General features: G+C 42.5%; 1 protein-coding gene across 1 annotated transcript in view; it reads left to right on the forward strand.

The window, feature by feature from the left end:
• Nucleotides 1-12,948: 12,948 nt before the first annotated feature.
• The window catches only part of noc3l (NOC3-like DNA replication regulator), a 46,146-nt gene continuing 43,007 nt past the window's right edge, over nt 12,949-16,087 (forward strand). The window contains exon 1 of the mRNA XM_080205535.1: nt 12,949-13,174. Coding sequence (XP_080061661.1) covers nt 13,166-13,174 — 9 coding nt within the window. The 5' untranslated portion in view covers nt 12,949-13,165. The remainder of the gene's footprint in view (nt 13,175-16,087) is intronic.

The following is a 16,087-nucleotide window of genomic DNA, read 5'->3' on the forward strand; positions in this document are numbered from 1 at the left end:
GCCTAACATTATAGAGCATCTCCAGAGGTGTATACTTCCCATGAGCCAAAACATGCTTTTGGTGCTCAAGGGGCTAAAATGCTTAGGGTGGTCAATGAGATATGCTGCTGATATATTCTTAAAGAGCTAATTGCTATTTGAGTATAGGGTGCTACATTCATTGCTGCTCTGCAATATGTGCTGATGGAGAATGAGTCCAGAACTTCTGAGGAATGATATACACAGACTGACTGTCACTCCACTCCTCACACACTAGAATGCAGCTGCACCTTACTTGCTGGACCTTCTGACTCAGGTCTGGTGAGGAATATGCAGTGCTGAGGGTTCCCAAGGCCTGTGGAGCGCAGCCAGGTCAGGGAAAAAGAAGCCAAGCCCCCTTTTATGACACTAGCTGCTGTAAAAGGGATAACTTTAAAGGCCCCAGCCACTTTGAGGAGCCAGGAAGAAGGTAATTTTATCAGGTAAGTGGGTATGTGGGAGGGTTTGATGTGGGGGCGAGTAGGATGGGTCAAATGGTCAATGTTGGGGGAACGGTGAGGGGACTGGGTGATCAGTGCAGGGAGTGGGGATTAGTAAGGTTCAGGGAAATCGGGGGGTGGGGGTTGCTGGTGGTGTTGAATAGTCTAAGGAGTTAGTGGTTTTATTCTTTTAACTTTTCCTCAGTAGCAATTCTGATCAGACAGTCTGAATAGCCTTAGGTCTCTGATCTGGGTGCTCATCAGAAGTTTGAACTTCCTGGGCAGCCCTTATGTGGGAATTTGCAATCTCCCATTCCTCTGCAGTGCATCTCCTGGGTACAGGCTACTGAAGATCAGAAGTTATGGGCTAATATATCAGTCTAGTAGTCTGCCAACCACATGGAGATCTGAAAGAAATATACTTGATGAAGCTCCAACATAAAATCCCTATAGTGCAGAATGAGGCCATCCAGTCCGTCAAGTTTGCACCAACCCTCCTTTGCCCTATCCCCATAACACCATGTGTTTACCATGGCTAATCCATCTAACCTATACAGCTTTGAACACCTGGGCAAATTAACATGACCAATCCACCCAATCTGCACATTTTTAAAGCTGAAGTGTGATTATTTCTAACTTATGGGAACCAGAAGATACAGATGTAATCTCGCCATCTGCTGGACAAGTAACGTTAACGTTATGTATTTCAAGCTACAAACTGCAAATCAGGTTATTGCAAATTAAAACAAAACAGCTGGTGCAAATACATTGCAATCATAAGTACAATAATTATTTATCTCCATTTCAAAACTAGTTAACATAACTTACTGTAACTTGGAACCTTAGAGTGCACATCTGTGACAAATCTTCTATGTCCATTTAGATACTCATTGACCCTAGCTCAGATCAACAACCTTGTGAAGTGATCACAACTAAAACAGAAATTGTTGGACTATCTCAGCAGGCCTGACAGCATCTGTGGAGAGAGAATTGAGCTAAAATTTTTGATTTGGTTTGATTTATTATTGTCACATGTATTTAGCATACATTGAAAAATATTGTTTGCGTGTTATAAGACAAAACATACCATTCATAGAGAAGGAAACGAGAGTGCAGAATGTGGTGTTAAGTCCTAGCTGTGGTGTAGAGAAAGATCAACTTAATATGAGAAGTCCATTCAAAAGTCTGACTGCAGCAGGGAAGAAGCTGTTCTTGAGTCGGTTGGGACATGACCTCAGACTCTTGTATCTTTTTCCCGACAAAAGAAGGTTCAAGTCAGGGTGATCCTTCCTGAGTAATTCAAAACTGCTTCACTGATATGTAGTCCAAACTGGTGCTAATATAGGGATAGGTTTGGAATAGTTTTGGATATGCTAATGTTCCCAGACCTTGATGTACTGAGCTGAAGAAAGCTAAACCAAGTAGAAAACTGACCTTCCTTTGTGACAAATGGTGTGATCCATGACAGTAAGAAAAATGGATCAGACTTTACCAAGGACTTTGCTCCAGTTCTGATGAATGCATTTTCAATTGTTTCAAGGTACTGACTACCCTGTTCGATGCAAACATGGCGAGGCACCATTCCATCATTAATCTGTCCACATCGAGAGTGTAAGTGCTGATATTGGCCAAGTTAATGGGAATAAAGTCAGGCTGCTGTTGTGCTCTTTGTTTGAGGAAATGCCTGTCACAGTGCCAGAATCTGCTTTGCTTCCTTTCGATTGGACAGTAGAAAATACACAACTACTGTATGATCAATGGATGGTGAAACGAAGTAGATGTTATTTTTGTCCTGAATATAGATAATTTCAAATACATTTGGCAAGGGGAAAGTAAACAAAAGATAGTAGAGGTATCAATATGGTAAAACGTTTTTGGGTTTATACTGACTGTTGCAATCTGTTCTGAAGGCAATATCACCTACTAAAGTCCTCCACTATAGTTAAAAAGTGTTTGACACTAATAAATAAATTGTAAACTATGTCTTCAAATTTTGCACAATATTGGTTGTCGCCAGCAAGCACTCTGCTCCTTTTTAAAGCGTGGTACCAGCTCCTTTTAAAATGTGTACCTGGCTATTGGAAAGTATTTGGACCAAACGTAATGGAATAAAAATTAACTAATTTAAACTTTAAAAAACTAGTCATGTTGAATTCAGCCTCCAACAGTCCTTTATCATCTGGCTGGCTCCAATAGCCCTTGCAGCTCTGATCGTACAGTGTTAAGTGCAGTCAGACAATCTAGAAAGCTGACCTGTTGGGAAGTTGTGGGGGGAAACGCAGCATCATTGGACCAATTCACATCACAACACTGAAAACTGAGGGGAGAGAGAAAAGGCATATTAATTGAAACAAAAAAGTTGGTTATCAATTGGTGGCATGGTGATTAACATTGCTACCCCTGCTGGGACCTGGGTTTGATTCCAGCCTTGGGTTACTGTCTGTGTGGAGTTTGCACATTCTCCCCGTGTCTGCATGGATTTCCTCCTGGTGCTTCAGTTTCCTCCCAAACTCTAAAGATGTGCAGGTTAGGTGGATTAATTATGCTAAATTGCCCCTTAGTGTCCCAAGATATGTAGGTTAGGGAGATTAGCAGGATACATGCGTAGGGTTACGGGGAAAGGGAGGAAGTGGGCCAGGGTAAGATGCTCTGTTAGAGAGTTGATGGGTCAAATGATCTCCTGCACTGTAGGGATTCTAATTCTAAGGAGCTCAATTTCAAAATTTGCAGATGATATAAAATTTAAGTGTTGCAAGCTGTAAGGAAGATGGTGTCAAATTTCAGGAGGACACAGGCTAGTGGAATGGGCAAATAAGAGACAAATAACTTAATGCAGAGATTCATTTTGGTAGGAAGAACAGAGGCAATATAAATAAAACAGACGATTCTTTGGTGGGTACAGGACCAGAGGAACTCGGATTCTGCTGTGTGCAGAACAATGAAGATGGAAAGATAGGTTGAAAGAGTGGTTAATAAACCATGCGGCATCTTGGGCTTATTCATACGAGAATGGAGTACAAAAGCAAAAAAAAATGCTAAACTTGTGTGAAACATTGGTTCAGCCTCAACTAGAGTAGTATGCCCAGTTGTAGTGCCACATTTTAGGAAGGAAGTGAAAGCATTAGAGAGTGTGCAGGAAAGATGCACAAGAGTGGTTCCAGGCGTGAGGAACTTCAGTTACTTGGCTAAATTGGAAGTTGGGACTGTTGTTCTTGGAGAAAAGAAGATTGAGAGGAGATTTGATGAGAGGTACAAGTAAATCCCACTTTTTCATTTTACCGGAAATGCCGGTTTTATGGAATGTAACAGTTGCGGGTGCTGTGATGTTGGCTGCTCCACGTATCGCTGTTCTGATTCCTCTGCCTGCCACAATAATGTATAAAATATTATTGTCATTATGCAATCGTATACCGTAGGCTACGTCTTTGTTAATGAAGGAAAAACAGACCTACATGTTTTATTTTTAAATGTTATTAATCTGTGTATTTTGATATAATTCTAACATAATACGAGTTTTAATTGTAACATAATATCAGTTTTAAGAAAAAGCTTTTTTCACAGAATGAACTCGGGGGCCCCCAACCCATTTTGTAAAAATGGATTTACCTGTATTGAAAATAGTGAGTGGTCTGGGGAAAAACTTCCATTGGTGAAGTATCAAGAACAAGGCTGCACAGCTTTAAGGTAATTCACAAAAGAAGCAATTGTAACATGCAGCAAGTTGTTGGAATCGAGAATGCACTGCCTGAGAGTGTGGTGGAGGCAGATTCAATTCAGCCATTTAAAAGGGAATTCCATTAGTTGAAAAACGAGAATCTACAGTAGCACTAGGTAAGTAACCCCTTCGGAGAGCTAGCATGGATACAATGGGCTGAATGGCGGCTTCCTGACCTCAACAGAGATTGAGAAAGGGAGGTGGTGGAGGTCATAGAATCATAGAACCCCACAACATAGAGGGAGGCCGTTCTGCCCATCAAAGTGGCATGGTGGCTTAGTGGTTAGTACTGCTGCCTCAGTGCCAGGGACTTGGGTTCAATCCTGGCCTTTAGGTCACTGTCTGTGTGGAGTTTGCACACTTTGCTCCAGGTATTCTGCTTTCCTCCCACACTCCAAAGATGTGTGGGTTAAGTTGATTGGCCATGCTAAATTGCCCCTTAGCGTTAGGGGGACTAACGGTAAATAGATGGAGTTAATGGTATAGGGCCTGGGTGAGATTGTGGTTGGTGCAGACTTGGTGGGCCAAATGGCCTCCTGTACTGGAGGGATTCTATGAGACTGCACCAACTCTGCGATAGAGCAATCCACCCATGCTCTTTCCCATGTATTTATCCGGCTAGTCCCCTAATCTAGGGACACTAAGGGGCAATTCCATATGGCCAATCAACCCAAGGTACACATTGTTGGACAGCGGTTGAATAGAGGGAAGAGGTAATGATAGACAGTGAGTGGGATTTTCCAGCCTCATTTGGCCAAAATTAGAGAAAATCGTCCAAGATTAAATGGACCCTTGCTTAATTCTACTCCCAGCCACTGTGATTCTCGTGCTGAGTGGAATGTTCCCTCCAGAGTTTCTTGCAGAGCCAGGAGCTGCTGCTTCCAAAATTCTGTAAATTCTGAAACAGACTGGAGGGCCAAAGATTCGACTCTGCTATTTTATAGAAAGAAGGGAGTGTGAATACAGGGAATTTCAGATTGGTTAGCCTAGCATCAGAAGTAGACAAAATGCAAGAGTCTATTATAAAGAATGTGATAACAGGACAGTTGGAAAATATCAACATGCTTAGACAAAGTCAACGTGGATTTGTGAAAGGAAAATTCTGTTTGACAAACCTACTGCAGTTTTTTGGGGACATAACTGGCAGAATAAAAATGGGAGAACCAGGGGATGTGGTGTATTTTGACTTTGAAAATGTTTTTGATAATGTCCCACATAAGAGTTCAGTGCGCAAAATTAGTGGGATTAGGGGTTATATCTTGGCATGGATTGAGATTTAATTTAATTGACACGAAACAGAGTAGGAACAAATGGGTCTTTTTCAAAGTGGCAGGCAGCGTCTAGTGGGGTTCCACACGATGAGTCCATGGGTCCCAGCTATTCACAATAAACATCAATGATTTTGTTGAGGAAATCAAATGTAATATTTCCAAATTTGCTGACGACACAAAACTTGGTGGGAATGTGAATGGTGAGGAGGATCTTAAGAAGGTCCAAGGTGATTTAGGCAAGTCGCATGAGTGGGCAAATACATGACAGATGCAGTAAATGTGGACAAATCTGAAGTTAGCCACTTTGGAAGGAGAAACAGAATGGCAGAGTATTGTTTAATTGGTGATAGATTGGGAAATGTTGACATACAATGGGACCTGGGTATCCTTGTGCACCAGTCACTGAAAGCAATCAGACAGGTTCAGCAAGCAATTAGGAAGGCAAATGGTATGTTGGCCTTCATTGCAGGAGGCCTTGAGTACAGGCGGAAGGATGTCTCACTGCAGCTGTACAAGGCCTTAAAAGGCCACACCTGCAGTATTGTGCATTTTTGGTATCTGCCTAAGGATTTACTTGCCATGCAGGGAGTGCAGCAAAGGTTCACCAGACATTCCTGATATGGCAGGATTGTTGTATGAGGCGAGCTTGGGTGGACTAGACCTGTATTCATTGGAATTTAGAAGGAAAGAGGATCTAATTGGAACGTATATAATTCTGACAGTCTGGGATATACTGCATGCAGGGATGTTGTTTCCTCTGACGGGAGGTAGAACAACAGGTTCCAGTTTCAGGGTGAGGGGTAGGCCATTTAGGACTGAGATGAGAAACACCTTCACTCGGTGGTGAACCTGTGGAGGCCAAGTTATTGAATATATTTACAAAGGAAATAGTTTTCTGGACTCAGCATTAAGGGGTATAGGGAGAGCACGAGAATTATAGCATTGAGATGAAGGATCAGCCTTGATTATATTGAATGACCTATTCCTGTTCCTATTTTCTATGTTTCTACCAACCCAATTCCTCTCCCTAAGGCTGAACTAGGTGTTTGCAATCTTAGTGCCTTACATAAGACCTGACGTGAGCTTCCAACTGCATATCCTGACCATCACTAAGATCACCTCATTCTACCTCTGTAACATTGTCTGACTCTAGTCCAGGTTCAGCTCCTTTGCTGCTGATAGCCTCATCCATGCTTTTGTTGCCTCTATACTTGACTATCCTGGCCAACTTCTACCCTCCATAGGCAATCATCCAAAACTCTGCTGCCCGAATTCTATCTCGTATCAAATCCGGAGCACCTATCTGTGCTCGCTGATCTATATTAGCTGTCTGTTTAGCAACTTTTTTTTTAAACGAATATTAATCTTTGTATTCAAATCCCACCATAGCTTCACTTCCCATTCGCCCTCTCTAATCTCCTTCAGCCCCATAACCCTCCAAACGTATTCCTCCAATTTCAAATTCAATTTTAATTACACCACTATTGGCAGTCTGTGGTAAGCTATGCCCTGTGTTTTGGGAATTCCCACTCTAAATCTCCCCACCTCCCTACCTCTCGCCCTTCCTTCGAGACACTTCAAAAGCAGGCTTTTGGTTATTCAATCTAGTCTCATGATACATGAATCAGTGTCAGATTCTGTTTGATAACACACCTGTGAAATGGCTTTGGACATTTTACTACGTTGAAGGTACCATACAGAAACAAACTGCAGAGAAGGTTTGTCCATAAACTCTTTGAAATAGAGTTAAAAACTGTAAGTATAAAAAAAATGCAGAACGCTGCAATGGCGTGCTGTAATTTGAAAGAAAAAGGCTGATTTATTAGTGATTATCACGACTGTAGATATGGTCGAGGAGTTTCCAGATGGAACAAAATGTGATTGATGGAATGATTGTCTTGGTGGCTAGAATTTTAACAACAGAAATCCATGAATCTTGGTGATGAAGTGTGTTAATTGATATTTTTGATCTTGCCAATTCCTTTACCAATAGTGATGGGAAAATCTAATAATGCAGTATTAATTTTAAAATAGATTAGCTATTTTTCTTCAGCCGAACTGGAAAACAATTACTGTTGGCTTCAGGACTTTGATCACAAAATCTCTAGCTTTTGTCAAAACAAAAAATATGTTTGTTCCGACAATCACTTTCGCTCTAACTTTTGTACTTCTCCTCTTGATCTGTGCAGTTTATAACCCGAGTTGCACTCTGTGCTCAGTGGGTAAACTACCACAGCAGTCACATGAATTATTTCATTGATTTCCTATCTTTGTGAACATGAGTGGAAGACCCACATACTGGATTTATAGGCAATTGCTCTGCTGAAAGAATACAGTATTCGAGGACACCATGAAGCAAACCATGGTAGGTGATGATTTGTACACTGGAAAAATACATAATGATGATGATGTTTTTGTGTTAGTGCCATTGCTTAAAAAGCATTAATCAATGTTCATGCTTGCTACATATATAATGTTGCTATTTAGATATGCTATGTGATTATCCATAAGATGGCTTTGATGTTGTGGCAATATTGGTGACCTGCCTCAAAAAGAATGGGTAGTAAATGTTCCTGGATACAAAGGGTTCAGAAAAGACAAGGAATGAAAGAAAGGAGATGGAGAAGAAATACTGATTAAGGAGATCACGACAGTGCTGGACAGAGGCAATGCCTTCAGGGGTCGAGGACAGAGTATATTTAGTTCGAACTCAGAAATAATAGAGATACCATTACACTACTCGGTATATTCTATAGATCGCTAAATAGTGGAAGACAGAGGAACAAATTTGAAAGGAAACTTCAGAGAGGTGCAAGAAATAGAGCAGTGAAGTTAGAGGAGTTCAATTATCCTAATGTGGGAATGAGATCGTAATAGTGTAGGGCAGAAAGAGGGACAAGAGTATGAAGTGAATTGAGGTGAATTTTCTATATCAGTACGTTTCTGGGCCAACATAAGTGGAGGCGTTGCTGGTTCTGAGGAATGAGGTGGGTGAAGATTCTTTTATTCATTCATGGCATATGAGCATTGCTGGCTAGACCAGTCTTCATTTCCCATCTCTAAATGTCCTTGGATCAAGTTGAGTGACGCAAGGGAGAAAATAGCAGAGGTGCTAGCAATAATTTTCAATTCCTTTCTGGCCACAGGAGACAGGCTGGAGAGCAGCCAATATTTAAGGGAGGAAGGGATAAACTAGGAAACTATAGATCAATAAATCTAGCCTCGGTGATGGGGAAGCTATTGGAAGCAATTCTAAGAGACAGGATGAATCTGCATTAGGAGAGGCAGGGATTAATCAAGAACAGTCGGTGTGGTTTTGTTAAGGACAGATCATGTCTGACCAACTTCACTGAATTTTTTGAAGAGGTGACCCACTCTTAGATGAGGGTTATGCATTTGACAAAGAACACTACAGCACAGGAACAGGCTTTTCAGCCCACTAAGCCTGTGCCGATCATGTTGTCCTCGCTGGACATGTATCCCTCTACTCTTGCCTGTTCATGTGTCTATCCAGATAAGTCTTAAATGTTGCTAATGTGTTTGCCTCGAAAACCCAAGTGGCAATGCTTTCCAAGCCCCTACCACCCTCAGTACAAAAAACTTTCCCACACATCTTTACTGAACATTCCCCCACCCCCCCCCACGACTTACCTTGAACCTGTGCCCCTATGTAACTGTCATTTCAATCCTGAGAAAAAGCTTCCAACTGTTCATCTTATCTATGCCCCTCAAAATTTTATAAACTACTATCAGATTGCCCCTCAGCCTTCATCTTTCCAGGGAGCACAATCCCACTTTATTCAATCTCTCCTCATAGTGAATACGCTCCATACCAGGCAACATCCTGATAAACTTTTTCTGTACTCTACAAAGCCATCATGTCCTTCTGGTAGTGTGGGACCAGCATTGGACACAGTATTCCAAATGTGGCCTAACCAACGTTTTATATAACTGTAATATATTTGCCAACTTCTATACTTAATGCCTGGCTGATGAAGGCAAGCATGCCCTATGTGATGTGTACTCCCAGATCTGTGTGTGTGTCAATGCTCTTGATGGTTCTGCCATTTATTTCTGCCTGGTATGAAGGGTATTAGCTATTAGGCTGAGGGGCAATCTGATAGTAATTTATAACATTTGAGGGACATAGATAAGATGAACAGTTGGATAGAAATGACAGAGCTCCCACCTGAATTGGAACTACCAAAATGCATTGCCTTACATTTGTTCAAATTAAATTCCATCTGCCATTTCTCCATCCAATTTTCCAGCCTATGTATATCCTGCTGTATTTTCTGACAATCTTCATCATTATTCACAACTCCAATCTTAGCATCATCTGCAAACTTACTAATCAGATCAGCTTTAGTTCTTTTGCAAGTCATTTATATATATTACAAACAACACAGGTCCCAGCACTGATCCCTGTGAAACACCACTGCTACCCTGTCTTCTATGGCCAAGCCAGTTCTGAATCCATCTAGCTAGTTCATCCTTGATCCCGTGTGATTTAACCTTTTGTACCAGACTGCCATGAGGGACCTTATCAAATGCTTTACTAAAGTCCATGTAGACAATATCCGTGGTCCTTCCCTCATCAATCATTTTTGTCACCTCCTCAAAAAACTCAATCAAATTTGTGAGACATGACCTCCCTTGTACAAAACCATGCTGTCTATTGCTACTAGGACCATTCAGTTCCAAATATATATAGATGCTATCCCTAAGAATCTTCTCCAACAATTTCACTGTCACTGACAAGCTCACTGGCCTATAATTATCCAGGTTATCCTTGCTACTCTTATTAAATAATGAGACAACATTGACTATCTTCCAATCCTCTGAGACTGCACCTGTGGCTAACATAGAAAAAAAATTACTGTCTGAGACCCAGCAATTTCCCCTCGTGTCTTCCTCAGTAATCTGGAATAGATGCCATCTGGCCCTGGGGATTTGTCTAACTTGATGCTTTTTTATACATCTAACACTTCCTTGCTTGTAATTATGACTTGCTCTTGAGGGTTCAATTTCCCTCCTTTATCCTTAGGAGGACCAACTCTTTCTCTAGCTACCCTCTTGTTCCTAATATATGTATAAAATGCATAGACTACTAGGACTTCAGCAAGGCTTTTGACAAGGCCCTACGTGGGAGACTAATAGCCAAGGGAAGAGCCCATGGGATCCAAGGCAATTTGGGTAATTGAATTCAGAATTGGCAGGAGGCAAGAGATGTTTTTCTGACTGGAAGCTTGTGTCCAGTAATGTCCTGCAGAGATCAGTTTTGGAGCTCTTGCTGTTTATGGTTTATATGAATTATTTAGACTTGAATGTAGGAGGGTAGATTTGTAAATTGGTGGATGATTTGATAGTTGGTCGGGTGGTAAATAGTGAGGAGGATAGCCTTAGGTTACAGGGAGGATATAGACAGGCTGGTTAGATGGGCTGATCAGTGACAAATATAATTCAATGTGGATAGGTGTGAGGTGAAGCACTTGGGCAGGACAAACAAAGCAAAGGAAATATGTGATGTACAGCAGGACCCTGGGAAACACAATCAGAAGAATCTTGGTTGGCGTATACACTGGTCCCTTAAGGTAGTAGGACAGGTGGATAAAGTGGTGAAGAAGGCATGTTGTATACTTCCCTTTATTAGCCGAGGCATAGAGTTAAGAGCAGGAAAGTTACAGTGGAAGTATATAAAACATGGATTAGGCCACAGCTGAAGTATTGTGTACAGTTCTGGAATCCACATTCTGGGAAGGATGTGACAGCGTTGGAAAGATTGCAGAGATTTACCAGGGAAATGTCTGTGCTGGAGAGTTTTAGTTATTAAGAGAGATTAGACAGACTGGGGTTGTTCTCCTTGGAACAGAATAGACTGAAGGGAGACATGATTGAGATCGATAACCACTGATGGGCATGAATAGACATGAAACTTTTCCCCTTAGTGGATGGATCAATGACCAGGGGACAAAGATTTAAAGTAAGGGGTGGGAGATTTAGAGATGATGTGAGGAAAACTTATGGGCTGCAGAACCTCAGAATAGTGCTGTGAAATGTGAGAAGAACTTCTGATCCTCCTGGCTCCACATTTTTAAAAAAAAACTTTCCCTGTTTAAGATGCTGCGGAACGAGGAAGAAAATTCAAAGCTTTCACAGTGCTTGATTCACCGTCTTTCATACTTTTCTCAGAGTCCTGAAATGAGACTTATTTTGCCTGTTTAAATGAATCCAACTCTGGTCCTCACTGTTCCAAAATGTCCAGTTGGTAACCTTGAAGTCAATGTGATGTCGGCCATGCACTGGTGCAGATTACATGAAGCATGGTCTATTAATATCATTGCTAGACTACAAATCCAGAAGCTCAGCTAATGTTCCCAGATTCGAATCCTGCCATGGCATGTGGTGGAATTTGAATTTTAAAAAAATCTGGAGTTAAGAATCTACTGATGATCATGAATCCGATTGTCGACTGTCAGAAAAACCCATCTGGTTCACCGATGTCCCTTTAGGGAAGGAAATCTGCAGTCCTTACTTGATTTGGCTGATGTGACTCCAGAGCCACAGCAATGTGGTTGATTCTTAAATAACCTCTGAAATGGCTGAGCAAGCCACTCAAGGGCAACTAGGGGTGGGCAAAAAGTACTGGCTAGCCAGTGATGCCCATGTCCCACAAATGAATAAAAAGATATTGGCACGGGTGTGTCAGTTTTATGTCCAAAATGTAGTGATTTATACCCTTATCCAAATAATGGTTATTGAATATTGTCAATGCCAAAAGGATTTCTGGTTATCTTAAGCAGGAAACAGATTGGTTCTTCAACCAATCAGATTGATGAATTTTCACTGAGTTTCACAAAGATATAAACAAAGATTTCAATTGTGTACAAAAAGCACAATAAAAATTGGAAAATACATATGGGATTAGAAACATATGGGATTAGAAATACATATGGGAAAAGAAACGGAGATAAAGTTTTCTTAATTTGAGGAAAAATTTCCAATACTAACCTCAAGGAATAAGGCTTGTAAAATTATATTTTCAGGAGCTGAGAGATTATTCTGCAGTAATTATTATTTAAACACGCAACGAAATTTTATTTATTCCAGGCTGCACCAGCTCTAACTTTTTCTGCCATTGTGGTAGGGAGACAAGTGGGCAATTAATTAAGTTAAAGTTCATTTATTAGTATCACAAGTGGGTTTACATTAACTCTGCAATAAAGTTGCTGTGAAAATCCCTAGTCATCATTGCATTTCATTCAGTGCCAGGTCTCTTACAGAGAAGTGCAACAGCACCCTGTGAGGGCCAACAATTATTCAGTTCCTGTGTTTGGATACATATGTTTAGACGCCACTTTGTTGCCTGTTAGCCTCACCTTTAGCTATGTCGGAGTGAGACTCCGAGTGTTGGTGCTGCTCCTGCAAGGGGGCGCTCTGCTCCTTCGGGGAGGGGAGGGGGAAATAATTTTCAGCCGGGCGCCGCTCTTGGAGCCGCTTGTAATCGTTGGCGTCTCCGTGGAGCTGCCGGCACGTGGGAGCGGCATTCCACAGCGCCGGGAGTTAAAGAACCTTCCAGAAAGTCCGGGAGCCCGCGGTCAGCGAGCGGAGCGACCCCCCGGAGCACAGCGGCCCCGCGGTCAGCGAGCGAGCGAGCCGGGCCGGCCACTGCTGCCGGTTGAAAGTCGGGACGTGGGCCGAGCGAGGAGAGCGGCTGGATAATGGGCCCGGTAAGGCGGCTGGAGTTTGGCAGGAGAGTCCCGAGTGAAGTTGCCCCCAGGCGGCGAGTAGGCCCGACCGTGACTGACAGCTGACACTCTTCCTGCTGAGAGAGGGGGGCAGGGACGCCATCATTGTCGTCCCTCCCCCACCCCCCACCATGCGCTCATTGCTGATAAACTATTTATTAAATATTTTTTACTTGAGTCATAGGTAGGCTTACATTAACACTGCAATGAAGTTACTGTGAAAATCCCCCAGTCGCCCCACTCTGGCACCTGTTCGGGTACCCTGAGGGAGAATTCAGCACGGCCAGTGCACCTAACCGCTATGTCTTTTGGACAGCGGACGGAAACTGGAGCAGCCGGAGAAAACCAACAAGCGGAGAACGTGCCGACTCTGCACAGGCGCTGTCCCAAGCCGGGAATTGAACACAGGTCCCTGGCACTGTGAGGCAGCAGCGCTAATTGTTGTATCACCGCAATCACGTTTTTGAATGGACCTACCTTACTTTATTTGATTTTTTTTTAACACCCTAGCTGTGACTGGAACACTACATTCTGCACCCGCTCCCTTTTCTATGAATGGTGTGCTTTGTCCGTATGACATGCAAGAAACAATACATTTCACTGTGTGTCATGACAATAATAAATCAATGGAATTCAACATTGTTGCAGCTATGTTTCCAGAGAATGGGCAAATTCTTAACGAGGAGGCTTGCACCTGGAAGGTTTAAATTGATTCCTTTTTGTGTGAAGCCCTTTAAAAGTTTAATAGACCTTTGTTAAAAATCTATAACTGTTTCACATTTGTTATCACACTTCAGATAATTTGTTAATATGGTTTCATAGAATCCCATATATTAGGCCATTTAGCCTATTGCGCCTGCACTGACAACAATCCCACCTAGGCCATATCCCCATAACCCCTGTATTTACCATGCTAATGCCCCTGACACTAAGGGGCAAATTAGCATGGCAGATCAGCCTAATCCGCACATCTTGCACTGTGGGAGGAATCTGGAGCACCCGGAGGAAACACATGCAGACATCAGAATGTGCAGACTACATACACAGTCACCTGAGGCCAGAAATGACCCTGGTCCCTGGTATTGTGAGGCAACAGTGCTAATCACTGTGTAATTTTATATTTTCAATCTTGCAAAATGAATCGTGCTTATTAAATTTGATTTTGCAATGTGCTTTTTCTGCAGCAGATGTTTTGTGCAGTTTTTGGTCCGCAGTGATGGGTGTGCCATGCTCACAGCTGCTTGTTAGTTTCTCCTGCACTACACAGTGTTGCTGCTGAGCCTCAGTGCAGCTGAATCTGGGAGGGAATTCTACTTTCAAGGCAACCAGAATTCTTATCATGGTGATCTTAGAACATAAGAAATAGGAGCAGGGGTAGGCCATCTAGCCCATCGAGCCTGCCCTGCCATTCAATAAAATCATGGCTGATCTGAAGTGGCTCAGTTCCACTTTCCTGCTTTTTCCCCATAACCCTTAATTCCCTTGTCTGTCAAAAACCTATCTACCCGTGTCTTAAATATATTTAGCGAGGTAGCCTCCACCACTTCAATGGGCAGAGAATTCCAGAGATTCACCGCCCTTTGAGTGAAGAAGTTCCTCCTCAACTCTGTTCTAAACTCCCCCTCCCCCTCCATCTTGAGGCTGTGCCCTCTAGTCCTGCTGTCCTTAATGAGCGGGAAGAACCGCTCTACCTCTACCCTATCCATCCTTTTCATTATCTTCATAAGATCCCCCCTCGTCCTTCTAAACTCCAATGAGTACAGACCCAGTCTATTTAGTCTCTCTTCATAGTCTAACCCCCTCATCTCCGGTATCAGCCTAGTGAACCTCCTCTGCACTCCCTCCAGGGCCAAAATATCCTTGCGCAAGTGCGGCAACCAAAACTGCACACAGTACTCCAGCTTGGTGGAGCCATGGAGTTTTACTACACCATAAAGGTGCTTTGGTCCATCGTATCTGTACCAACCATCAAAGACCTATCAACTCTAATCCCATTTTTCAGCACTTGGTCTGTATCCTTGCATGATATGGCATTTTGAGTGCTCATCTAAATGCTTCCTAAATGTTGTGAGAGTTCCTGCCCCTCCCACTCTTTCAGTGATCTCCAAGCTCCCATCATCCTCTGGCTGAAAAAATCCCTCCCCAATTCTCCTCCAAATCTCCTGCTTCTCATCCTAAATCTATGTCCCCTGATTATTGACCCTCCTACTGAGGGGCAAAGTTCTTACCTATCTACGTTATCAATGTCCCTCATAATTTTGTATACCTGGATCAGGTTTCTCCTCAACCTTCTGTGCTATAAGGGAAACAATTCTAGTCTAATGAATGCAGCAGAAAGGGACACTATTTGGCCCATTATGTCTGTGCTGACTATTGGAAAGAGGATTTACCTGGTGCCTGCATGTTCTTCCTTTTCAGATAATAATGCTATTCTCTTTTGAATGTCTTAATTGAATCTGCCTCTACCACACTCAGGTAGCGCATCCAAGATCCAAACTCGTTTGTGTATGAAAATGTTTCCTTCCTGTCACTGCTGCTTTCTTTACCAGTTACCTTAAATCTTTCCACCATGGGAATGTTTTCTCATCTATTCTGTCCAACTCCCTCATAATTTTGATTATCTATCAAGTTTCCTTCTCTTAAGAGGACAATCCCAACTTCTCCAATCTGTTATACAGACTGAAGCTCCTTTTCCCTGGAGCCACTCGTATTCCTTTCTGCACCCCCTCCAGTACCTTTACATCCTGCCTAGACTAGTGTTTTATACAAGTTTAACGTAACTTCCTTCCTTTTTGTAATCTGTACTCCAGGATGCCATATGCCTTCGTATCTGGGTGGCATGGTAGCACAGTGGTTAGCACTGTTGACTCACAGTGCCAGGGACCTGGGTTCAGT

The sequence above is a fragment of the Carcharhinus amblyrhynchos genome, chromosome 17 (genome assembly GCF_965287045.1).
Source record: "Carcharhinus amblyrhynchos chromosome 17, sCarAmb.v2.hapA, whole genome shotgun sequence".
Classification (NCBI taxonomy): Eukaryota; Metazoa; Chordata; class Chondrichthyes; order Carcharhiniformes; family Carcharhinidae; genus Carcharhinus; species Carcharhinus amblyrhynchos.